General features: G+C 42.5%; 1 protein-coding gene across 8 annotated transcripts in view; it reads right to left on the minus strand.

The window, feature by feature from the left end:
* Positions 1-4027: 4027 nt before the first annotated feature.
* Positions 4028-26220, minus strand: part of CYRIB (CYFIP related Rac1 interactor B) — a 101349-nt gene continuing 79156 nt past the window's right edge. For all 8 annotated transcript variants that reach the window (XM_077749989.1, XM_077749995.1, XM_077749992.1 and 5 more), the window contains 8 exons: positions 23447-23552; positions 17674-17810; positions 16629-16706; positions 14338-14454; positions 12884-12963; positions 11392-11518; positions 9917-9987; positions 4028-4765 (listed from right to left, as the gene is read on the minus strand). In XM_077749989.1, coding sequence (XP_077606115.1) covers positions 4702-4765; positions 9917-9987; positions 11392-11518; positions 12884-12963; positions 14338-14454; positions 16629-16706; positions 17674-17810; positions 23447-23552 — 780 coding nt within the window. In that variant the 3' untranslated portion in view covers positions 4028-4701. The remainder of the gene's footprint in view (positions 4766-9916; positions 9988-11391; positions 11519-12883; positions 12964-14337; positions 14455-16628; positions 16707-17673; positions 17811-23446; positions 23553-26220) is intronic.

Consider the following 26220-nt stretch of genomic DNA (forward strand, 5'->3'; position numbering starts at 1 on the left):
AGCCCTGCGTCAGGCTCTGTGCTGACAGCTCAGAGCCTGGAGCCTGCTTCGAACTCTGTGTCTCCCTCTCTCTCTCTCAAAATAAACATTAAAAATTAAAAAAAAAAAAAAAAAGTTGCATTTGGGTGAAGAGATGGCAGACTAAAAGTGGATGACAAAATCTGAACCCAGTCTATCTCACTTACAAAAGCCATACTATTGCTCCTACAACCACATTATTTAGGAATTTCCTCCAAAAGAGTTCTTGAAAAATCCTGGGTTTTTGTGTCAACACACTGTTCAGACCACAAAGTGGAGAATATACACCAATATTTGCTTTTGCTGTGGCTTCTTCTGGCCCAACGCCCTCTCTAAACATCCAGAACACGGTGCCTTCCTCCATCAAGGCCCATAGGCATCCATCGTTACAGGGCTAGGACACAGTCCAAGTGGGCTCTGTGGGGGTACTTAGTATTTCCGGACATAAAGATGTGCTTGTGAACACGCTGACTGGAACAATCTATCAGTATACTGGAGCTTGATGTTTAAAATAATTGTGTTGCTAGTTATCATCTCAAATAGGCAGTTCATCGGCTGTCCATTTAGAAAACCAGCACTACCACGTAGTTTATCTTTAAGGGGTTCATTAAAATTGTACAGCTTTGGGGCACCTGGGTGGCTCAGCCGGTTAAGCGTCCGCCTTCGGCTCAGGTCATGATCTCACAGTTCGTGGGTTCGAGCCCTGCATCGGGCTCTGTGCTGACAGCTAGCTCAGAACCTGGAGCCTGTTTCAGATTCTGTATCTCCCTCTCTCTGCCCCTCCCCTGCTCACGCTCTCTCTCTCAGAAATAAATAAAACATTAAAAAATTTTTTTAAAATTATACAGCTTTGCCCAGCACCCTCACTGACTGAGGCAGAGCTGGTACCACCGACTACTCTAGAATCAACAGGAAACCCTACACGTTAATGGACAGGACACCGGGAATAGGCTGCATTGCTCTTTTTAATACAGTTGAATATCATGATAGTCCTAATAAAATGGACGGTGAGCACTTCAGATACAGATAGGACACGGCAGGCATTTATCTAGTATAATCCTCAGGGTCACTGGAGAGGGTAGGTATCTCGCTTATTACCCACTTTGTATGTGAGGACACAGACTCACCCAAAGCCACACCGAGTTAAACTCAAGTCCAGCAACTCTGAAGTCTGTGCTGTGACTGTTCACATTCCCACTGCCTTCTGCAGATGGTATATACAGACATGTACGTATGACGGGGAACCAAACGTTATAGAGATTTTGCCTCAAATCTCTCATTTTACTGAGGAGGCAGAGTTCCAAAATGATGTGGCTTGGGTTTCCTCTTAACGCCCAGATCTTTCTAGTCCATCTTCTGTGATCACATTGTACTCTACACAACTTAAAATATGCTCCGTAAGGGACTATTTACTAAGAATTTATGGAATTGAAGTTACCGGACCCTCAAATGGAACCAGAATGGCATTTTAACGCAAAAAACCTAGATTTGAGCACAAGTGCTAATTATCTTTATGACAAGTCTAAAATACTTGGAGCAATCGTAAAATAGTCCAGAGTGCTGTTTAATCCCTATCTGTAAGGGGGAAAACAGCCGACTGAGATGTTCTGCTCATCCAACTGAGGGCTGCAGAAATGCGGCAGTGGGTGCACTGGATACTTAATATTGTGAATGAAAGAGGCTCAGGCATTGACCCACGAGTAGAGATACTGAGCAGAGCGGTGTTTTAGAGGAACGGGGTAGGGCGTAGGAGGTGGGTCAAAGGACGCTGGCTTCAATTCACCTACCCAGAGCAGGGTCACTCCTCCCTCCAGCGTGCAGGGCAGACCCTGCTGATTCATCCTCGCCGTCTTTCTCGAGGTGCCCATGGCCAGTCCCACAATCCTCCATTGTAGGACAGGCCCTACGAGTAAGAGATCAGACTTGGTGGGTGGGAAGTTGCCTATCTGTTCCCTCTGACCATCCGAATGGCAACGAGCAGACTTGGAATTAAGTCCACGGCAGCAGGGATGGCTCCTTTCCTCACACTGTAGCCCTGCACTTCCCGGACACCAGGTTCTCCAACAAACCTGCTCTTCTAACTGGTGGAGGGGGGTTGGCAAACTCTTGTAAAGGGCCAGGTAGTAAATATTTCCGCCTCCGAGGGCCATTTGGCTTCTGTCACAAGAATTCCATTCTGCTGTTGGGGAGCAAAAGGAGCCAAGAACAAGACGTAAACAAATGAGTAAACGAGTGACGCTGCGTTCCAATACAATTTTATTTATGGACAGTGGAGTTTGAAGTTCATATACTTCACCCATGCCACGGAATAGCCTTTTGGTTTTTCCCAACCTTTTAAAAATGTAAAAACTACTTTTAGTTCACAGGCTGTACAAAAATCGGCAGTGGGCGGATGGGCCCACAGACCAGTTTGCTGGCTCTGTGTCTAGAGTCAGGGGTTGTTCTACTTATTCTCCAGGACGCAGAGCGTGCAGCGTGCTGGCTGCAAGGGCCAGAGCAGTGTCATTTTGTCTAGTCCGGGGGCGTCATGACTTATTTGTACGCATTCACTCCATTCGGGCATTCACTGGGCTTCCACTCAAATCTGGGGACTGCGCACGATCTTGGGGACACGGAGGGAGAAATCAGACGTGGCTCTGCTCTTGGGTTCTCAGAGTCAGAAAAGGTACCCACAGGGCGCAGTCGAGTACCAGAGGTGCTTGACGAGACACCCGCATTAGAGTCCCAGGGCTGCCACGGCAAAGGACGACAGAGCAGGTGCTTTGAAACACAGGATTATGTTCTCTCACAGTCCTGGGGACCAGGAGTCTGAAAAGTGGGCTGGGTCTTTCTGGCGACGGGGGGCTTCTCGAGGGGGAATCTGTCCCAGGACTCCCGGCTCCTGGCAAACGGCAGCAATGCTTGGTTCGGTTCCCTAGCTTGTGGATACGCAGCTCCAATTCGCCTCCATCTTCACAGGGCCTTTCGTTGTGTCTGTTTCCCCTTCTTTTCTTTTCTAAGGATCTGTCATTCGATTTAGGGCCTACGTGAATTCAGGATAGTCTCCTCTCCAGGTCCTTAAATTAATTCTATCTGCAGATACCCTTTTACCAAATAAGGTTGTATTTTCAGGTTGTGGGTCGACATATCTTTCCAGTGGAGCCACTATTTAACCCATTTCAATACTCTTAGAAGACTGGGGTTAAGGTTACCCTGAAGGCTTCATGAAGAAGGTCCCACAAGCTGCTGCTCATCAAGTGGGCGTGAGGGAGGAGGGGAGGGAGGGCACAGCAGACTCAGGGACCCGCCGGAGTTAGGGAGGTAATGACGGGGCAAACAACTTATCTAAACTGCAGGCAGCTGAGCCCGGGAGAGCAGGAGATGAAGGCCAGGAAGGTGGGCAGGGACGCCACCATGGTGCCGTGGGCATCAGGATCTGACACTGTTAATAAGCCAGAAGGACTTGAAGGAAGCCTCTGGGACTCTCTTCCACACTTGACCCCTTCAGTCGCACCAGAGCTCACATACTCCGCAAACCACCAGCCCAGCTAGACAACGCCACCTTCAAGCTGCTTCTCCCAATCAGCACATTTTGATTCCATGATTAAGGTTTTATGATATTAAAACAACAAACACCCTAGTTTTCTACCGCCAGGGAGTCAAGGTCTTTGGCTTCAAGTCCCGCTTAACTCCCTCTGCTCCCAGCGTGGAGGCCTGTTCCTCCCTCTACCCTCTTTGCCTCCTGGGGCTTCCCTCTCACCCCTGGGAACCGTGAAATCGAGCAAATGTAGTTTTCCTTCTATTACTATCACCCATACAAGGGTAAATCAGGAATAAAAGGCAAGCTAACGACCAGATCCCTGATCTTAACTTTGTTTAGCAAAATTTTAAAAGCAGTTAAAAACGTAGACAAAAATGAAGAAAAAGACTATTAAAAACACCCAGCCCAGCTCTCCCCTAAAAGAACGGGACATTATGTGTGTACGCGTTTCAGAAGCCTAAAAACAAAATACCAGTAAACCAAGCCACATTAGAAAAATGAAAGCTGATTTTTATTTTATCATCAACAGCCATTCTTTAAACATGAACATGCATACGTAATATTCTACGCACACATCACAGTTTTTAACGTTAGTTAATAAAGGTTAAACACACAACATACATCCTTACAAAAAAAGTCAAAATGCAAACTTAAAACTTTAAACAAAAGTCTTACTAATTTAAAAAAAGTTTGTGTTGGGTACCATTTGTACAACACAGTTAATTTAAACATTTTCATTTTGGCTGCACAGGAAAAAAGCGGCAGTAGAAAATAAAGTCGTTGAGGGATTTTAAATAGCAGAATAGGCAGTTTTGCCATGCAGGAGAAGCAATATTAAATATTAGTTTTCAAAAAAAATCCACATTTAAAAATATTTAGTTCAAGTCACAGAATTTTCTTCTCAGTAGAGACCCCAATGCGATGCGGAATTAGCTGCCTTAGATGGCCCGTTCGAAAGGACAGCGTCCCTTCGGAGTAGAACTTTACTGGTTTTGGCACAGAAAAGAAGTCTTGGGAACAAGAACGTGATTAAAAAAGAGGCGGAGGAACAGAGGAAAGAAAGGAAACGCAGGAGTACATGATCGTAACTGCAATCACTACAAACTGTGCACTCTCGGCCAGCGCAGAATACTGCCTTCCGTCCGCAGCAGGCGCCGCGGCTGCTACTGCAGCATGGACCGGATTTGCTTGGAGGTAGTCTCATCGTTCAAATGTTTTGTCGTGTACCTGACAGGGGAGAACAGCATTTTAGGGAACTCGAAAACCACGACCTACCGCGGGTTCTAGAATTACCACAAGCTGGGCAAAGAGGCAGAAATCTCTCACAGAATCTTGTGCCTTCTCGTTCCAGCTTCTGCGCGTCCAGGCTCCGCCCTGCTTCGCCTCCCTGACCTCCTTTTATACAGCTTGTCCGCTAGCTCTTTAACTAAGGTAGAACCGCCCTGTTGGAACGATCCAGTTAAATTCTAAAAGAAACAATTAGATGTACCTTCTCACTCGAGGAAAACGGCTGTGGCAAATGCAGCCTGCGGCCCAATCTAGCCCGCTACCTATTCTGCATGGCCTGTGAGCTAAGTGTATTTTTACACTTCTACTTATTTTATTTTAAATGTTTATTTTTGAGATAGAAAGAGACAGCACGAGGGACGAATGGGCAGAGAGAGAGAGGGAGACACAGAGTCCGAAGCAGGCTCCAGGCTCTGAGCTGTCAGCACAGAGCCCGACGTGGGGCTCAAATACACAAACTGTGAGATCATGATCTGAGCCAAAGCTGGAAATTTACCCGACTGAGACACCCAGGAGCCCCTATTTTTATACTTTTAAATGAATGGGGAAAGAAATCAAAGGAATAATATTTCAAGTTAATGTGGAAATTACATGAAATTTAAATTTCAGTGTTTTTATAAAAAGTTTTAATGGAACACAGCCATATGTGTACTTCTCACTGAAGTATTCTCTCTGGTCACCTTCTTGCCCCGATGGCAGACTTGAGTAGCTGTGACAAGAAACCATGTAACCCCAAATCCTAGAATGTCTGTTTGCTCTCCAGCCCTTCAGAGAGAAAGGCCGGCCCCCATTCTAGTCTGTAGCTAAGCTCAACTACCACAGCTCCAACGGTCACATCCCAAAATGTCTCCATTCCTGAAGTGCCTTATTTCCAGGCAGACATGTTTTGCTATATAAGCATCTAAACACAAGGAAAGAATCATGAAGAGTGATTATTATTTTATGAGAAGAGTTCCTACAGGAGCCCTTTAATAGCCAAAATTCAGTAAATGAGCTACTATGTTTCTGGCACTGTTCCAGGAGCTTACAACATGGCTTAGACAACGGACAGTAACACACTCACACGAGGGGCAAAGGAAGAAAGTACTAGATGGGGCCTTAGATGCCGGGCAAGCCCAGCTCACAAGGACACTGAAGCCCGCGGTGAGGAGAAGTGCAGTGAAAGCCAGGGGAGGACATTAAAGAGGGCAGCGATGTGCGACTTTATGTTGTGGAAGGACAGCTCTGGCCGTTGAGGAAGAACCAGAGGGAGCAGAGGCGCAGCACAGACCAACCACGCGGCTGCGCCAGGGGCCTCAGTGAGAGAGGCCGCGGCCTGGGCCAGATGGGCAGCAACGGAACAGGGGCCCAAGGCCTGAATGGGGGACATATTTTGGAGACAATTCACACAGAGCTTAATTCTTGATCAGTTAATCTGGCTTGTACGAATTTCACATATTATCTTTAAGGATTATATAATTAAGCAAAGTATACACAGACGGCCTTTGTGTGTTCAAGAAATTTAAACCCAATTCTTGTTAGTTTGGTTTCAAATCAATTGAAAACCCGAAGAAAGTATCTGAACTCAAATCCTTGGAGAGGTAAAGACACACACACAAACTGATTAAGCACCTGATCCATCCTCTACAATGTTGCCTAGAAGGCACTTCCCAATTGCTCGCACACTCCTGAAGAGACACCCGAGCACCCGGCACGGGATAGGCGCTCCATGAAGATTTGCGGAAGGAAGACGAGAGAGCAAGCAACCACGGGAAAAAATCCATGAAGGATTATTTACATTAAGTGGGAAGTGATGTGGCCAAGACTAAAGCTTTCTGTTTTATTTTCCAAGTACAGATAAAGTATCTACAGCTACACATAAGCCTCCTGACGTCAGGAAGTAAAAATGTCCAACATCCCTGTCTTCATTTCCGTCTTCCCCTTTCCTTCCCAGGGGAGAGGACTCCCGACGGGCACACCAGCATCTGTGCTCCGAGCAGCTGTGCGCGTCGCTGCTCAGCAACGTTGTGACAGCGGGCGCCTTCTGCGGGACGGGAGCGTGCACTCGCAGCGCTCCCCCCAGCCTCCCCCGAACGGGGCCAACTGCAGGGAGGTGTCCCGTCACCACACTGCTACCAAGAAAAGGCCTGTAACACCGATCATGCGTGAAAATGTATGGACACATATGGGATTATCTCACTTTGTGCATAACAACCAAGTTCCTTTCCAGGTGCATATAGCTTTTCTACTGAAGAAAAGCAACTATTATTGATCTTTACTCTGAACTTGAATAAAGACAGCAGTTATGTAACATTGAACCTTAGGAGCCCTAGGTCTCAAGGGACTTGGTTCCATGGCTCCACCTACTGAATGTAGACATGACTTGCTGCTTCCCTGTAATCACATGCTGTAAACTGGAGGCACCAGGTAATTCCTACAGAAAAACACTCCAAATGAATAGCATATTATGTGTTGTGCAATTAAAACTTAAAAATTTTGGGTTAACCACAGTTGGCTGAGGAACATGGTGGGGTGAGCCTCTCTAGTAAAGCAGCTACTCAGAAAGTAATTCCACAGAAGTGTCTTCCATTTTGTAAAGGTTTAATTACCAATGAACATTTGCATCGCACTTCGGGGATTACAAAAACACTTTTGACACAGTAACTCCTTTGCTCTAAATGAAGCATATTAAGGGCGAGGGTGATGTAGTTTGAGCAATGTTTCTCAAAGCACCAGCATTACATCAGCCAGGGTGTTTACTTATAAAAAGAGGTGCCTGGGCCCCACACCAGACCTTAGAGAGAGTCCCTATGGGTGTGGTGACCTGGGAATCTGCATTTTCATTTCCTTGCCAGTTACTCCAAAAACACTCCAGGGTTCAATCACACAGGAACCCTACGGCTCAATGGTACAGCATCAAGCATATGGGATGTTAAGAATGAAATCCTGAACGTGAAGACAGATTCCAACATTGATTAATCACCTATATAATCAGTAAGTCTCTCAAGAGCTCAAGGTAACGGTACAATGGAGACATCGCCCTCATCTCACATCCATCACCTACCTCACAGGGCTGTGGTTAAGGTTAGATAGAGTCATACAGATGAAACCACGCTGTAAACTTACAGGGCTGTAAAACTGCCCCTCACTGTGACCACAACTACAAAACATCAAGTACACCAATGAACCTGAGGAAACCTCCAGGTGGGAAAATGAGAACCAGCCACAAAACACATCCACCAGGAATAAAAACGGTTCAAGAGTTATCTCTGCAACAAAACCTTCATCTTCTACTTTCCATTAGGATCCGCAAAGAAAACTGAAAACCCTCAATGGTGCAAACCAGACTGGTGTGTGCAAGACTTCAACCCCACCTCTCACTTAGCCCCACAGCCCAACGCTGCCCTAATTCTAGAGTGGAAGAGAATGAACTACCTTCAAATACTGAAAAACAAAAGCAAACTCTGAGTCTTAAAATTAATGTGTGGACCACTGTCCCTTCAAAGTAAAGAAACAACTCCAAACCCTGCTAGCCTTCAAGTCCCTCTCCCTTTTCAAAACTGGTCTCCCGTCACTGGTGGCTTTGGAGTCTGACCATAAGAGTCTTGGGAGAAAAACCAAGCTGAGACTGGGACCCAGAGGGTTTTCAGAAAGGGATCAAGTAGAAACGGTTCACAACACCACGATTTTGGGTGACACCAATGAGGTTCACATTGTAAAAACCTCCAGAGTAAAAAACGCCCAACAATTGTGGCTTCTGATAGACTTACGGTTGGAAGAGCTTGACATTATGAGGGTTTTTATTGTTATATGATGTACATCCCTTAATCTTTCTGATGTTTGTTTAGAACAGACTCCCTGTGTTCAGGCACTAACTGCTTACAGAATATTTCTTATCATCTTAATGAAACCCTTTGACGGTTCGTTCCATGCAGCTGAAATGACACAGCGCAGATTCTGCTTTACGATGTACCAAGTGGGACTAAATACTCAACAGGAATGACCTGCTGTCTCATAAAACATGTGAGAAATTTAATACTGAATTGGACATCATTTTTGTGTATCATGTGGACTGTACTGAAAAGCAAAGATGGCCTGTGACCTCAAAAAGTTTCTATAGGGGCGCCTGGGTGGCTCAGCCGGTTAAGCGTCCGACTTCAGCTCAGGTCATGATCTCACGGTTTGCGGGTTCAAGCTTCGCGTCGGGCTCTGTGCTGACAGCTAGCTCAGAGCTTAGAGCCTGTTTTCGGATTCTGTGTCTCCGTCTCTCTCTGACCCTCCCCTGCTCACGCTGTCTCTCTCTCTCTCAGAAATAAATAAAAACATTTAAAAAAAAAAGTTTCCAACTCCTGATCTTGGGGTCCTGAGTTCAAGCCCTACATTGGGCCTAGAGCTTACTTAAGAAAAAGAAAAAAGAATCCTGCCTTAAAAAAAAAAAAAATTCCAGCATTCTTAGGAGCTACAATAGCTAAATCATGTAGTGTAAGCAAGAAAAGACGTCAAATAATAACAGCTTTGTTTTCATTATAAGAAATTCTATAAGAAATAGACAAAAGTAACAAAAATATTTGTGAAAACAGAAATATTATTACACTATATTAAGGGGAAAGAGGTAAGAGGTAGTTATAGAAGGGTTTGTAGAGCATTACATTTGTAAAAAGAGAAATATCACCGAACTTTGACTACCTACAAATGCAAAGAAAAAACTGTGGAAGACTATATACCAAAATATTAACAGCAGTTTATTTCAAAATGGTGAGACTATGTGATTTCCTTCTTTTGCTTTAAATTTTCCTATGTTTGCTGAGTTTTATTTACAATTAGCATGGTTTACTTTCATTAAAAAATAAACATCCCAAGTGGAGCAAAAAATGAAAGCCAAAATCTTTAGCAAAGAAATGAAGCTGCTATTTTTATCTGTGCTTGCACACCACACACACACACACACACACACACACTCTTTATTGTAAAATATTGCAACCAAAAACTTAAACACAAGGTTACCAATAAGTAAAATGATATCTGCACATTTCTAACACGTACATATTTATATCCTTTGTACTATGCATATTTTGAAGCACTTACATATATTTGTTCTGTACATATACACACCTGAGAGCATTTAGAAGACCTTCTACACTATTGGGAGGTTGGTCCTTAAGAACTTTGATACAACCTTTCATCTAAGGAGAAGAGGAAACGGAAAAGGTAAAAAAACGAGTTTTCTCAAAGAACACTCATTATCAAAACAATAGTACTTAAATCAGCACCACAACTATGGAACTCAGGAGAAATTACATCCTAGAAATGTCAACATCATCACTGCTAGAACAGGGGGAAGAAATCTACCCAAAGGTTATTTTCAGTTTCTCAAACAAAACTTTTCAAGAACCGAATAGGAATCAGCGTGCACACTAACTAATGAGGAAACTACAGGCTGACTAAGGGAAGACTCCCGGAGAAGGTGTGCGGCAGCCTCGGAAAGGACGGGACCGACAGGCTGCCAAGCGACAGAGGCGCCTTTCCAGGCAAACACCCCGACAAAAATAATAAAGTTTATCACACGCCGAGGACAGAATCTTGAGGATTCACAGGGGAGTTTACAGAGAGCCCCGGAAGCCAGGAGGACTCATTTCGAACTGAAGGGGTAGGGAACTTGTTATGGGCCATTAGAAAGGGAGCAGCTCAGTGTAGACGGTATGTAAAGATAGACGAGCTGAAGATTGTGAAAACGTAGAACACAGTATTCTACAGCTTTGGAAGCCATGGAGATGTGGATTCAAAATCCCACTATCATTCACTGGCAATTATGCTATGGAACTTCCCTAAATTTTAGATTATCTATGTGTAGAGGGGGGATGACATCTACATCCTAGGAATATTTTCAGAGGTAAGTGGGAAACAAGCATAAATTTCTTAGGACACGGTATTCACTCAATAAATGTTAACCCGTTTCTCTTTACAGAGGATGGACATGAATAAAGAAAGGGAGACTGGCTGGCAGTAAGCAATGTAGACACGAAATGCTGAGAGCCTCAACTATGAAAGGGAAACTGGAAGACCACTCTCACCAAACACTGGTTATAATTCTGATGAACCAGATGTGACTAGGGGAGAAATTACAACAGAGGAACCAAGGGAGCTACTTTATTCCTAATATAAACTTGTGTAGAGAGAAGCAAAGCTGACATCTAGATGAGAGCCACAAATTACTATGCCTGGGAGGGAGGAGAAAAATATGTATTCTATTACATAGTCTTTTTCCACTGGAGCACCTCTACTGACTTTCTCTATACATATGGAAATAAATCTTTTGTTTGAAAGGGCCTTTGGTCAAAGAATGAAATTTCTGATGTCTGATTATTTACACTGCCCACCAGGCAAAAGGACCGCGGCGAGTTCGAGGTCCAGCTGTCCTCCATTCTGCCGCACTCGTGCATGGCTATAAACCAGGCCACACGATACGAGAGCAACAGAATCTGTAAAACTAAGGTCTGTGACAGAGTCATCCTGCAGCTCTTTACAGAAAAGCCTACCATTTCCCCTTATGGAAATGGTTGAAAATCAAGTAAAGCATTATAACTTACATCAATTTTTGAAGTTTTGGCAAATGCTCCCACTGGATGTACGTGGTCATAGAGTATGATGACACCCACCATTACCCTCAAGCAGAACGACACTGTCTCTTCATTTGTAAATCTGCTTCTGTATTCCCTGCAGGGTAGAAAAGATACGGATCAGGGGGGAGGCCCATCGTCACTTAAGGAGTCGATTCAACTTCCAGCTGATGCTGAAGGATGTACCCTGTTGATCTGTAAAAGGAATGCTAACTTACGCCCTCCTCTCTCCACTGTGAGAATCCCAGAAGTGAGGTTGGTAGAATGGTGGTCACTTACGTATTCTGATCTCTATATGCACCCTCCTTGGTCTATCACCCCTTTTGCTTGGCAGAGATGAGGCAAATTTAGAGAAATGGAAGCCCCAAAGTAACAGCTTTAGGACAGGTGCTTTACTGTTACTACCAAAGGCTGTTACTACCAATACGATAGGAAAAAAATCACTCGCTTAATAAAGCAATATGTTGGCTATTTAGAAGCTAACTTATTAACCAAAATATTGCATTATTGTATTACTGCATTCTAATTTTACTAAAAATTCAATCATAGTCTCTCATTTGGGAAAAGGAAAATAGAACTCTGGCTCTGCAGAAGACAGCAAGACCTGGCAGAGAGTGTCCAAACCAGGCTAGGGCTACCCAGGAACATGGGTGGGGTTGACCGCTGGGCTAGAATCCTTTCACTTCCCAGGAGTTCACTCCCCTAGATGATGATGATGATGATGATGGTGGTGATGGATTGTGGCCTTCCTACTTCATAACGCTTCCCAGTAAGATGATGTGTGTAATAGCGCTTTGGAAAATGAAAAGCTCTACAAAAACAAGTTATCTAATAAAACCATATGTCATTCAGGAATCCAGGAGGGATCCTTTGTGCCTGTTGATAAGAAAATCCAGCCAGAAAACACAGTGGAACATATGATAAATGGCTTGAAAGTGAAGGTAAACCCAGAAGAGAATTCAGATTAGTGTTGGATAAAAAAAAATACAGACTATGAATTAATACTGAGGGGCACGGATAAGGAGAAGAGTTTGCAGCTTTTCATTTTCCAAAGCACCATTACACACAGCAGCTGGTTGGAAAGCCTTTTCAAGTAAGAGGGCAACCATTCATCTAGCAAAGGGCAAGGTTCCTCACTGAAAAGGAGAGAATGCTTAATGAGAAGCATAACCAAAACACCAAAGCTCTTCCCCCACCTCCTGTAAGAGCACCAGAAAATTCCCCATCCTGAAGAGTCTAAGTTATAAGTTAGCCTGACTGGCCTTAGGCACCTGAAAACCCACTGTACTTTCTACTCAAACCAGAAGTTATGTTATGCTTCCAAATTATCTTAATACTGTTCATATATTAACACTGGATCCTTCAGATATACTTAATCCCCACCTTCCAAAGAAGACACGTTCACATCCAGACAACAATTTCGGTAGGACTGTTAGAGTGAAAAAGATCAGCTAATACTCACGGTGTTTCGAGCATGACTCTGCATACACTAGCCATGGTGCTTAGACAATCTGTGGTATTTTCTATTGGTAAATTTTTATTCTGTAAAAGTACATAATGAAAAAAAGTGAAAGTGATATTATTACTAAAGTGTAATTTAAAACCTAGCACAATGGGAAAAACTGACCACTTTAAAATTTGGTTCCTACTCCTAATTTTTAAAAAAATGTGCAAGATTCCAGGTACTGTTCTGAGCTCTAGGGATACACCTAAGGGCTAGAGAACTGAGACCTTGTTCTTCTGAGAGTCGCTTCCATTCTGGCTGAGTGGAAACAACCACTACATGCAGCCAAGGCCCCACAGGCCATGAGGTACGGGGAATTTGTCCTAAGCCTACTGGGAAATCACTGGAAACACTTAAAAAGATTTTTTTTAACATTTATTCATTTTTGAGAGAGAGAGAGAGAGAGAGACAGAGAGACAGAGAGACAGAGGGGAAGGGGCAGAGAGAGAGGGAGACATAGAATCCAAAGCAGGTTCCAGGCTCTGAGCTGTCAGCACAGAGCCCGACACGGGGCTCGTACAGACGGTGACATCAAGACCTGAAGTCAGACACTTAACTGACTGAGCCACCCAGGCGACCTGGAAACACTTTAAACAGAGGAAGAAAGGTATCTGGTTTTTAAAAAGATTACTGGGGTGCCTGGGTGGTTTAATCAGTTGAGCATCCTTTGGCTCAGGTCATGATGTCATGGTTTGTGAATCTGAGCCCATCAGACTCTGTGCTGACAGCTCAGAGTCTGAAGCCTGCTTCAGATTCTGTGTCTCCCTCTCTCTCTGCCCCCCTCCCCTGATCACACTCTGTCTGACTCTCTCTCTCCCTCTCAAAAATAAACAAACATTTTAAAAAAAAAAGATGATTACTTGGCTGCTCTTTGAAGAAAGGATCATAGGCGCAGCTCTTCCTGCCCATGGGTCCAGTTGCTGTGCTTTAATGCAGAAAGGACCATAGTGGGGCCAGAGTGGAAAAAGTAAGACCGGTAGGAACATGAATGCAGGTGAGAGTGGTGGGCCGGTCTGGAGAGGGAGAGGAGGAGAGGGGAAAGTTTTCAGATTCAGAGTATATTTTGGAGGAAGAGTCAGTAAGACTCTCTTAAGGAAGAGGCATAAGAGGTGAGATAAAGAAAGGAATTCAGGATGATAACCCTTAGTCAGTTGCTTTTACAGTGGTACTATGAAGACAGAAAAGACTAAAGGGCAGGCTGGGAGGAAAAAACCCAAGACTTTGGTTTGGCCACAGTATCACCGAGGTGTCCACTAGACACCCAGAGGGAAGCTGCCAACAGCAGGTGGATGCACACGTGTGGGGCGCGGGGAAGGGAAGGACTTGGTGCATCCGCGCACGGAGACGGCAGCGTCACGGGGTCAGCAGGGCGCGGTAACGACACCGAGAGTAACCGTCCAGGCACCACTTACCTCTGATACGAATTTTGTTGTGGCGTCACTTAAGGTTTTCAGCATTGGGGTTGCCTCAGCATAAAACAAAGACATTCGATTTGCCAGTTCATTATTTACTTCATTTTCTCCTTCTGCCTGTGTGGAAAATAAGAGCACTTGATATCAGTTCATAAATTATTAAATATGGTAACATTTATAAAGGAGCCTAGGCAGAGTGACTGCTGCGCTAATATCTGCTACTTTCCTCTTATATGTTAGACCCTCACGTGCACATAACATTTAAAAATAGATTAAATATGGCATTAAGCAATTTTTCAAAAAGATTAACCTCTTTCAAAATATTTTACATGACACCAAGCAACTAAATGAAACCTTGCTGGGCTGCCTCCTGTAACAAGGGGCTGCTCTAAATGCTACGGAGGGGCAGGGAGGTGCCGGGGGCGCTGACCCGGCCTCTGTCTCAGAAGCACGCAAGTATCCACAACACAGACTGAGAAGCGATGACAGAAAAAGGAGGGGAGAGAAAGACTATGCTAGACTGGAAGAAACTAAAACAGACTCTGAAGAGGCAGCTCCTGCAGGTGAGGACAGGCAGGTACGCACACAGTACGACAACCTGACAGGGGACAAGAAAGTGTTTTCAAATGACGTAGAGTGTAACCTGGTGCGTTCAGGGTAAGAAGGGGCAACAACTGGTGAAGAGTAAGGGTGGGAAGGAGGGCTGGGGCCAGGCTGCGGAGTGCCCGAGCTGCTAGCCTAAGCGCCTATGTTTCTTCTGCATGTAACAGGGGCCACTCAGTGTCTTAGAAGAACAACAATTAAGTCAGGCAAGTTGACGAGTATGGTGGGCATTGTGTACCAAAAAGGAAAAAGGCCAGAGGCCAAAAAAGGAGTTCTCCTGCCAGAGAATGACTGCAGCAGACAGGGGAATGAGGCCCTCAACTGGGACAGAAGAGCTAAGAGATGAAATGGGGAGGGGGTAAGGAAGAGACTGGAAAGATACTTCAGTTGGTAACAATAGGATTTACCTATAATTATCGAGGGTGCAAGGTAGCACCCTTGTCTTTGGCCTTAAGTGGTAGCAGGATGGCTACAGCAGAGGGCTGGCTGGGTGTTAGCCCTCAAATCAGAGGGCTCATTTGACTGGATCTGATCTGACTTTACACGGTGAATATGAAAAAGACAGATGAGATAGGGTCAGCTTCACAGCAAGAAGTGGTCTATGCAAGACCAAACTGATGCAAAATAACAGAACAGACGCCTCATGTAAGAGAAATCCTTCTTCCAACCAAGGCATGTCTGACAGCGGCCACTTCACAAAATTTTGATTCAACGGAAAAAGGAAAACAAAAGAATGGTCTTCTTTGGCATTTTCTTTAACCTATTAAGCTACTTACTGCTCTTTACACACTCACATGGTCTTTCCTTATTAAGCTATCTAGTTAAGGCTGAGCCTAGAAATTTTTCACACCGATCAGCACAAGGCAGGTCCTCAAAATACCTAGAGAAAAAAGGTATTTTCTTTCCATTTAAGGTTTTACTTCTGGTACTTGACTCCCTGGAGGTAGAAAAGGGTAAAGACAAGGAGAAATCGAGGGAAATCAAGCCTAAGTAAACCAGAAGAGACATTATACTAGCCAAGCACCAGGCACAGAAGTGCTCACGGCCCACGGCTTTGCGGACAACAGTACCCCTCCTATTCCAAGCCACCTTCTCTCCTGGTTTATTCCATTCTAAGAGCATGGAGACAAAAAAAAAAAAGAAAAAAAAGAAAAAAACAAAACAAAACCACAAACCAACCTCACAACCACCATTTACAAAGCTTTTGTGCAATTCAAATGAAGATACACATGGGGTGCCTGGCTGGCTGGCTGGCTGGGAAGAGCGTGTGACTCTTAATCTTGGGGTTGAGTTCGAGCCCCACAGTGGGTGCAGAGATTACTTAAGGATAAAATCTTTAAGTGAGTGAATGAACAAATAAATAAGTAACATAGAATGCACAGAGAAATTTTGTAAGTATTATTGCGATGTGGACAAGGTGCAATTCCACTGAAGCAGCCGCAGGAATGCGAGGCGTGAGGTGGAAGAGCAGGGAAGCACCACGCGTGGCTGCGGCATCTTGGTCTTTCCTCACAGCTGTAGTCGCCCGTGGGTGGTTACTGACTTTATCACTGGCTTTCACTTGATCTGAATGAACTTTATCATAGGCTTTAACTTGATGCGAACGAACAAGCAAATAAAATAATACACTGAACAAATTAACGGCTCTCACTACTACCCCCCTGCCCCAATTCAAAGCATTAACTTACTGGAACGTTATTAATCCTCATACGACTCAATGTTCTTCTATAATAGCTGAAATCATTCTGTATGGCAGGATTTGTCATCTAAAGATATTTATGAAAGAAAAATGTAGTTATGTACACTAAATGATAGTGTAAAAATCACTAAATACAGCTTTAACTAGTTATGTAACATTCCCTAATTTGTAAACAATTTAAGAACTAAAACTGGTATCATCCAAGATAGCTTTTTGCAACACTGTACTTAGTCCTTACAGAACATATAAACCCTGTAGATGGTTTTATAGTCATGATCCAAATACTTCCCTTCTTTTCAATTATTTCAGGTAATATACTAAAAGCTTATTTTCCAAAAACCAGTATTACCCAATAAACAAAAATAAGAAATACACAGGCACTTGTTTTGAATTATTACAATAAAAGTATGAATACGTGGTCAGTAGGGTGATCCTCAGACTAAAATCTCATACATAAATCCTTTGTGCTCATAGTATTAATAAAACAAGATCGTTTCTTATTATGCAATCATTAAAGACTATAGTTAGGAATCCAGCTGCTGCATTTATCAGACGAGGTCCCTGAAGTCCTGGAAAGTCAAGGGGCCTGCCTCACACCTGGTCACTGTCTCCTGACACAAGAGGTAGTGCTTGTTTCTGCACAGTCACTCCTAACAATGGGGCGACCGGGTGCACCGGAAAACAGAAAGACAGACAGACAGATGAGGAAGAGAAATGAAGAAAGGTAGGAAGGTAGGAAGAAAGGCTCTTAACATTTTTATATCAAAGGTTGTTGAAGACAAACTAGAAATAAGCAGAAAAAATAGTATTAGAAAAGGTTAATATTACAGGTTTCAGAGATATTTTTTTAAATGAAGCTAAAGGGAGACTAAGTATTGGATAATTTGCTATACATACAATATATCAAAGATCTGCTACAACTTTTAAATCCAGTTTCCCATGTTTTGCTAAGGACCAGGTCCCCAGGAATCTCCTCCTACGCCCACTGCAAGGCTCATGGTTTCCACGCATGCAGGGCCAGCGAAGAGTCCCACCTTGAGTTCGTCGAACCGGAGTGTGAAGTGAAGAATCTCGGCAAACTGTTTGGCGAGAGCCTGCTCCCGCTCTAGATGCTGCGTGGGAGAGTACGGGGTACTGGTCAAGGCTCCCAGGAGACCTCTTAGTGCTGCTTCTAAAGAAAGACAGATTAGCATGTTAATAAGCTGTTTGTATCTCTCAGATTTTTGTTCAGTAAAAAGCAATTTATAAGTGTTATGCTTTTAATTCCCATAAAAATAAGGTCTCTTCAAAAGCCATATTATCTAATTACAATCACTCAAACTGAACAGTGTTTAATAAAATAAAAACCTTAAAGGGACCAATTCAGTTTCAGAATTCTGTAAACCCAAATTCAAAATACCGCAGAATGTGAATCTCAATTAAACATCAGGATCCAACAGCAAATTTTCTATTATCTTCACCATTCGCACAGTATTGATTTTTAGGGACTGGTAATGGTCACCTACAGCCAAGTCACTTCTTCAGTGGTACACTGTCCACCAGTCAAATCTCTACATGGCTGTGAATGAATGAGCAACTTCTTATACTCTGAACATGCTGCTTACTTATAAACACAAACTGCTTTCTTTCAGATACTGCAGGACATAAAGCATTTGGGTTAATAGTTAGCTCTCTGTGTCTTAAGAGTTAGGCAACTTAGGAACACAATATAAATATTCTAAATTCTTCACATAAGTAAAACAGTCCCTTCAAAATCAGTGTTCCTTCTGGAATGCCAGACTAATAAATAATGCGTTTAAACATGGAAATACTGGGGCGCCTGTGTGGCTCAGTCAGTTGAGCACCTGACTCTTGGTTTCGTCTTAGGTCCTGATCTCACAGTTTGTGGGTTTGAGTCCTACAGTGGGCTCCGTGCTGGCAGTGTGGAGCCCGCTTGAGAGTCTCCCTCTCTCTCTCTCTCTCTCTCAAAATAAATACACAGACTTCAAAAAAAAAAAAAAAAAAAGAAAAGAAAATACTGACATTTCACTTTCAAAAAAAAACAAAGAAATCAAACTAATTCATTTACAGAATTCACAATCAGAAAACAATGCCAGATTCTAGGGGCATCTGAGTGGCTCAGGAGGTTAAGCATCTGACTTTGGCTCAGGTCATGATCTCACTGCTCATGCGTTCATTCCCCGCATCCCACGTCGGGCTCTGTGCTGAAAGCTTGGAGCCTGGAGCCTGCTTTGGATTCAGTGTCTGCCTCTCTCTCTCCCCCTCCCCAACTCATGCTCTGTCTCTCCCTCTCTCTCTCAAAAATAAATTAAAAAAGAAAAACACTGAAGAAATTTTTTTTAAAGAAAACAATGCCAGATTCTATTCTGAGAAAACAGGAGCTTATTATAGTAGTAGATGGTGATCTGACATTAACAAATTTCAGATTAATAAACAAATATTTATTAATAATAGTAATAAATGTACATCAGATCATCAATCTTTAACTTAAAAATATACCGGCTATACTATTTATGAAGACCCTACTAGGTGCTAGCATCCACACTGTGCATGTGACCCAGTCTCTCACTGACCTGTCACCATCAACTAGGACACTAGCATAACAGATAGGTACACTGAGTTTCAAAGCGGTTAGACCCCAAGGGTATAGCTGGATAATGCCAGATGTTTTTGACTCTGCAGCCCTATTCTTTTCACCATAATACATAATAAACTATCTGTCAAATAAAGCAACATTCTATCTAGCCTCTGTAAGCTTATAAAATATGAATCTACGGATTACTACATAGTAGGTACTTCTTATGTATCTATTATGTGCTGGTACTGAGCTAGACATTACATAGACATTGTCTGTCATCTACACAATAACTCCAAATGATAGCTCTTATCCTTTTTTTATGGCAGGTCAGAAAAATGTATGAACTGTCTACTGTGTGTCAAGCCCTGGGGATACAGAGACGAAGACAGACATGCTCCCTGTGTCCACATGGAACATGACTATACAGAGAGAAGACAAATTATCCCAGCTGTGACATGTGTTAAGAAGTACATGATACAAAGGAAAAATATTGAAACAGGAGCTCGCCTAGTTGAAGGCTCAGGAAAAGACCTCTCTGAGTAAGTGACATTTGGGCTGAGACTGAAGTGTGTACTGAGGAGGAGTGAGACTTTGCCAACAGGGCAGTGAGCCAGATGCTGGGCTGAGAAGAGCAAGACACAGTAGAGGAAGTGTAAGAGGGCCGATACAGGTAGAAGAGAGAGAGGGAGGAGACTGACCCGACCAAAATGATATGCACAGAATTTGTGTGCCAGATCAAACATTCTGGTCTCATCACCCCAATGTCCCTGGAGAGACTATTTAAGCAGGGCAGTGATATCATCGGATTAACATTCATAAAAACTCCACTTCATCTGGGCTGTGTGCAGAATTGAACTGGAGGAGTAGGGACGGCTTACAAGTGCATGAGTGGATGTGAAGGTCAATTAAAAGGAAAACACAGTTTAGCTATTTTGAAAAATGGGTTACCCATCTCCCAAGATTCATTCCACCTGTCAGTATTAATATAAGTGGAAAGCAAAGTTTGAAGGATATGAAAACAGTAAAAACTATTAAAAAAAAAAACCATACCAACACCAATACTGTTAGAGGCTGTTAAAGAACAAAAGAAAATTGCATTTCCTAGATTTTATCAAGTCTCAGGGTTAATTTAGCATTCAAAATGCTCTACCACTATGGGGGATGGCAGACCCTTGCCCTAAGGAGTAGGGTCCAGTCACATGGCTGAGTTGGGAAGGCCAGAAGCCATGCTGGAGGACTTCTGTGCTTAAGCAGCTGAAGCCCTCAGTGGTAAATCTACAAAATAAAATGTCATGTGAGGATGACACTGCTTATCTACCTCTGAGGCACCCAGACCAGCCAGCCTCTCATCTTGGGGGGCGTCTGTGGACACAAAACAGTCCTACTAGCCTACAATGCCTGATGTCAACGGAAGAATCAGAGAGAGAAGATCTCAAAGGGTTGCTCAGGTTTCTGGCTGAGTTGTAAAGAAAGGGAAGTCAAGGAAGACAGAAAGAATGTAGGGACTGGTCTCCCTGATGGAGCTCCGAAAACAAAACCATGTGATTATGATCCTCAGAAATGGTTGGTGATGAGAGGTAATTAACAGGCTACTAAACCCTAAATTCTGGAAGATTTTAGCTGGTGTATCAGTGCACAAGTCCAAGCTATAGAAGAAGGCTGCAAGGAAGAGATCAATTGGGAGAAATGATGAAGACAGAGTCCACAAGGTAGAACGGTAAGGCGAAACAACCGGATTCCTACGAAGGGGAGCCCCCTGGGGAAAGTTGCCCTTCAGAAACAAGCATTTATTCCCACCACTGCCATCCACACCTACATCAAAGATTCATATCAGAACCTAAATCCTCAGAAGAGAACATAAAAGATGTAGACTGTGGGTGACTTAACACAGCCAAGAAACATGGCCACACTCCCTGTGGCCAATCCAGCCCAGTGAAAACGAGCAACAGTTGGAAAGACCTCATCATTATAACCCCGGGAGGTGGTCCCTATAATAAGCCGATGGAACAGGAGGGGGACTGAGGAAAGATAAAGCAGTCTGTTTACTGTCTGATCATGCAGCCTTCCCCGAGGTGGCTCCCTCAACTGGGAAGGCCTCAGACTAAAAACAAGCAAGTACAGGATATTTCCCAGGCCAGCAAGGGTAACCTTGTCGGCAAAAGTCCGTTACCTTCCAAATTAGGCACATGATGCCTTCCCTGCCTCTCTATAAATATGCCAGCTGGCAAGGGATCAGAATCCCTCTTCTGGAGCCCACACAATGGTGTATCTGTGGTGTTCAGGCCAAGCAACCTTCTCCTTGGGATTGTACGATTCTGAAGGGTCATGTGTGTCATAACAATTATGTGCTGCTTTGTGGGCTATTTGTAATGTTTATCCTCAGCTGTGGCTCAAGAAGGAAGAGAAGAGACCAAAGGTTTGATGAACATAAAACAGAGAGCTCAAGAGCCTTGAGGTCCAGATTTAAAACGGGAAGCTATGCCTCCAAAGCTTAAAATCCATTATTATTGCTTCTCCTAAATACCCAACACATATCTGATGTATCAAATGTGTGCATTCATTAATTCATCACTCACTCACTGAGTTCCTATCATACGAAAGTAAGGATCTGCTCCAGTCGGCAAGGAAACTAGAAACATTAACCACCCTGTATTATACATGTACCTTGCTTGTAACTTTACAGAAGCTGCTGGAGTAAGGAAAGTTCCAGGCTCCCACATGACAGTATGCAAAATGACAGCCTCTTACTACTCCATGTGTTACTACATCCCTCTGCTGAAATGGACACACACTACCGGCCAGATTTAATTCCAACAGCTAAAACTAAGAGAACACATAAGACTCACTGGCTTCTTTTACAATTATTCTTCTCTCAGTGGCAAATGCTGAGAGACCAAGATGCGCCTGAGCGGGCCTGAGCGCCACCTACAGCAGTGAGACCACAAATGCAGCAAGGAACTAGCAGCACAAGAAAAACTAAATAAGGAGTCAAGAGAAGCACAATTAAAAAGACAGTTTCTCAACAAATAAAAAAAAAAGATTTAGGTTCTCTGGGGTTACAAAACTACAGTCTATATAGATGCCTGATCCAAAGGCTGAGCAGTATGAAAGAACTGTCATGCTTGAGAAAATAAGTTGTAATTCTTGTTTCCAATAAGAAAAGGATAATTTATACCAACACCTCTATCTCAACTATTATTTCTGTGTACATTAAAGTCTGTACTTCATCTAAGGAAAAACAGCAATTCTCTTATTACACTTTTTTAGACACCTAGGCATTTTTTTTTTAAAAACTGAGCTTCAACTTTCAAGCAGTTTGTAGAAGTGCCCGAGCAGCTAATATGAAGGTAGAGAGAGCAAGATATAAAAAACCAGGAAGTGACAGGGACCTATTGGAAACTGGAAAGCACAAGCCCTCAACTAGCCAACGCAGAGAAGGTTTGCCACAGAGATCGCTCTGGCCACCTGAGATGCAGGCTGACCGATCAACTGTTGCCTCAGCAACAGGTTTTCCCCTAGGCAACTGGAGACTTAAAACACAACACCATCACCACCACACAGAGCACAAATAATTACCCTTTTTGAACCTGGCAACTTACGTCTTTCAGATCACTCCAGCAGCTAACTCAATCTTACCTGCTCTGCCTCCTCTTTCTCCAAGACAACGGAACTCCAATTTTACTCACTTACAGAATGGAAGCCACAATTCAGACCTCTGAATAATTTTTCCCAAGCATGGGAGAAAGCAAATGGTTTCCATGCTTTCTGTTTTAACAACTCGCTAGATAAATTTTAGGCATCTCATCAGCTTCCTATTTCTCATCTTGTACGATTTCAGAAACATGAACTGATCATAACCAACAATGACTTTAAGAACACAAAAACCTAAGTAATCCAGCTAAGGGCCTGAGGATTAGTTCCCTAGGGAAAAGGATTTGCTACAGGGAAAAATTCGACCAAGCAGTTTTTCTCACACTAGGACCCTTTAGGCTACAAAAAATTCAAGCATTTTCCTTAGGGAAGTTGTCATTTGTTGAGGGAAATGGTCTAAATACATTAAGGAGCTGGGCTGACAGGGATGAGATTATGCTGTACTCTTACAGTCTTAACAGTACGTACAGTACTTATGTAGCAAATTCAGCGATGTGAACGTAAAATACTACGTTAATTCCTTATTAATAAATGTCTTTTTCACTAGGGAAATCATAATTACAAAACTTTCAACTTACCTAACCTCTGAGAAAATTCGTAAAATTTCTTTAATTTGCCTACTAGTGGTACAACCGCACCCCAAGCCTTCTCCTGCAACTTCTCATCTGCTGGATGCTGGATCGCCTTCAAAATCCAAAGAATAAAAATAGTTATTAGATCTTTAAAAATCACAACAGTCTTAGTTTTACATGAAAATACAGGTTTCAGCAAACAGAGGAAGCCCTGGTATACTTGATAAAATAGGACCAGTCTTTCAAACCATTAGGCAATCTTTCTTGAATATAGAGGGTTACTCCCAAAGAAATGTATTTTCGTGCTTTCAGCTTTCTGGCTTGCTCTCCCCAACATCTTCAAACAAGCTAAACACACCATCTGCAAGCTGAAACTCAGAATCGAGATGGGGGTATGGCAGGGAGGCCCTTCTTATAAACACTATCAGGAGGTACGGACATGTTTAGATTTCCCCAAGGCACGAGTACTCTGACTCTACCCACACTAAACTGAAAAGAAAGCAAAATAAAGTAGAAACCAGAGAGATTTAGAGAATGCTCTGAATAAGCTACAAACTTACTAAACATGCTATGTATTATTTACACAGAGTGCTTTATCTGCTTGCCACTGTATTCAAATTTTCCTAATTTTTAAAAATATAAAATGGTTTTAAATGACATTCAAACACAACAGGATTCTGAAGTGGATCCTATTTATGTGACTACCTAGAAATATTTTAAAGAAAACCTGACATTACATGTAACAGTCCTGACTTCACATTAATAGGAATGTCCGAAAGGGACTGTGATACTGTCCTGACGTACATGAGGAAGTTCTTTCCGTATCGAGTAGTAAAACTTTTGTTTATTGTCCAGGAAATAAGCAAACAGAGAAAAGTTGTTTTTCTTCTCTTGAGAAGCCTATCTAACTTTTCTTGCAAGGATCTAAAAATTATTTTCAAACTATTAAACTCATCCTCATAACATCAAAATGCGCGGACAAACGTCAACCACCTTCACAGCTGAGGGAGTCAGAGACTTCTCCTCACCCTGCCCTGCCTGGATTTAGAAATGGACACTGGCTGCTCTTTTAGGACAACATGCTATGGTTCCTGTAATTCTGACTCCTTCTCCTTTCACACAGGTTCCCTGCTGGTCAGGCAAGGTTTCTGGTACAGCACCCAGGGGAGCCCAACACGGAGAAGGGCACTTGGTAAATGTCAACCATGGAGCAGACGTCAGTCTCATTTTCAGAATTGTTAAAACAGGTATGGATATATCAAAACATTAGTGGAGAGCTCTTACTTCCCTCTCTAAAGTGCTTAACCCAGAGAATAAGCTTTGTGTATTTAACAGATTCTATATTAAATCAGATTTTATTCTATTTCAGTCATGTTTAATAAAATACTATTTAAGAAAAGATATCTCTAACTCCCCATCCTCAGCAGAGGTTTTAACATTTTACTTTCCACTTGAATACTCTGGCACCAGATACTTACATTTTAGAAATGATCTGAAAGTCGAAGTATCTGGTGATAGAGTACAAGTAATTTTTATAGGTCTTATTTTACACACTGCCAAACTGACCTCCAAAATGGCACCATTTTAGAAGAGCACTTTCATGAAGACTACCTGTTCCTTCAAAAACCAACCAATATTGAGCTTTTAATAACTTATTATCCTATACAATAAAACTGCTGGACAGAGGGATGCACTTATTGGTAAAACTGAACATTTTTCCTACAGTCTGTGCTCTTTCATAGGTAGAATGGTTGTTCTGACACGTTTGTTTAAGTCTTCATATTGACAGTTACCTAGTTACATCTGTTCTTTGTATATTTGTACACAATCAGCTTTTATTTGTACCTTCTTTAACTGTTTTTGTTATTCAGAAATATGATCTGCTTATAGAGTTAAACCCAAATATCAATATGCATTCCTCAGTGTAAATTTCTTCAAATGCCTGAATGGTTAAACACTTACCTAAATCTATTTAAACAGATTTAAATGCTGTTTTTTAAAAGAGTTTTCTAGCATACACATTTTATATCTATTTTATTTACTTATTTTCTATCCTTACTTCCTTTACCAAGGAGTGAAATGAAGGTACCTTTGTAGTAAGTCTGAAGGCCTGGTCAGGTGAATCTCTTACCATTACTGGTAATTCTCCTCTTTTCTTTTACTGTTCTTTGAGTGTTATTTTTCTATATAAACTTTTCTTTTTTATTTTTTAGCTTTGCAACATTTATCTCTACTTTCCCACCTGACCAATCATGGGATGCCACGAGTGCACTGAACGTGGCTTCAGCACTGAACTGAGTGACTATAATGTCCCATGGAGAACTCCAAACTTTGTTCACAGCATTTAGAGCTCCTGGTTTCATGGCCCCACAAGTTCTCTTTGAAATGGCTTATAGAGAAGCTCTTCTATCATTTTATTCTCTTCCAAAAAATTACAACTGCATTCAATTAAGTTGGCATATACATTACATTAAGTCAATATAAAGACTATGGGGGGAAAAAAACTTTCATTGTAGCGAGCGTTTCCACACAGAAGCAGAGTAACCCTTCCCTTGGGAAGTTTAAAAAAAAAAAAAACCCTTAGGATTTTTAACCTTAAAAACAGTAATGGTCTATATGAAATAGGTAACGGTCTGTATCTCTATAGCAAATGAGATGTTTTTTCTTTATTGTTTATAAGAGACAACTGTATCCAGCTGATCACAATTCAATTATAAAACAAAACTTTAAAGAAACTTAATGATATAATACTGAACAATTAAAAATAATTTCTAGCACTA

The sequence above is a fragment of the Crocuta crocuta genome, unplaced genomic scaffold, assembly GCF_008692635.1.
Source record: "Crocuta crocuta isolate KB4526 unplaced genomic scaffold, BGI_CrCroc_1.0 scaffold119, whole genome shotgun sequence".
Classification (NCBI taxonomy): domain Eukaryota; kingdom Metazoa; phylum Chordata; class Mammalia; order Carnivora; family Hyaenidae; genus Crocuta; species Crocuta crocuta.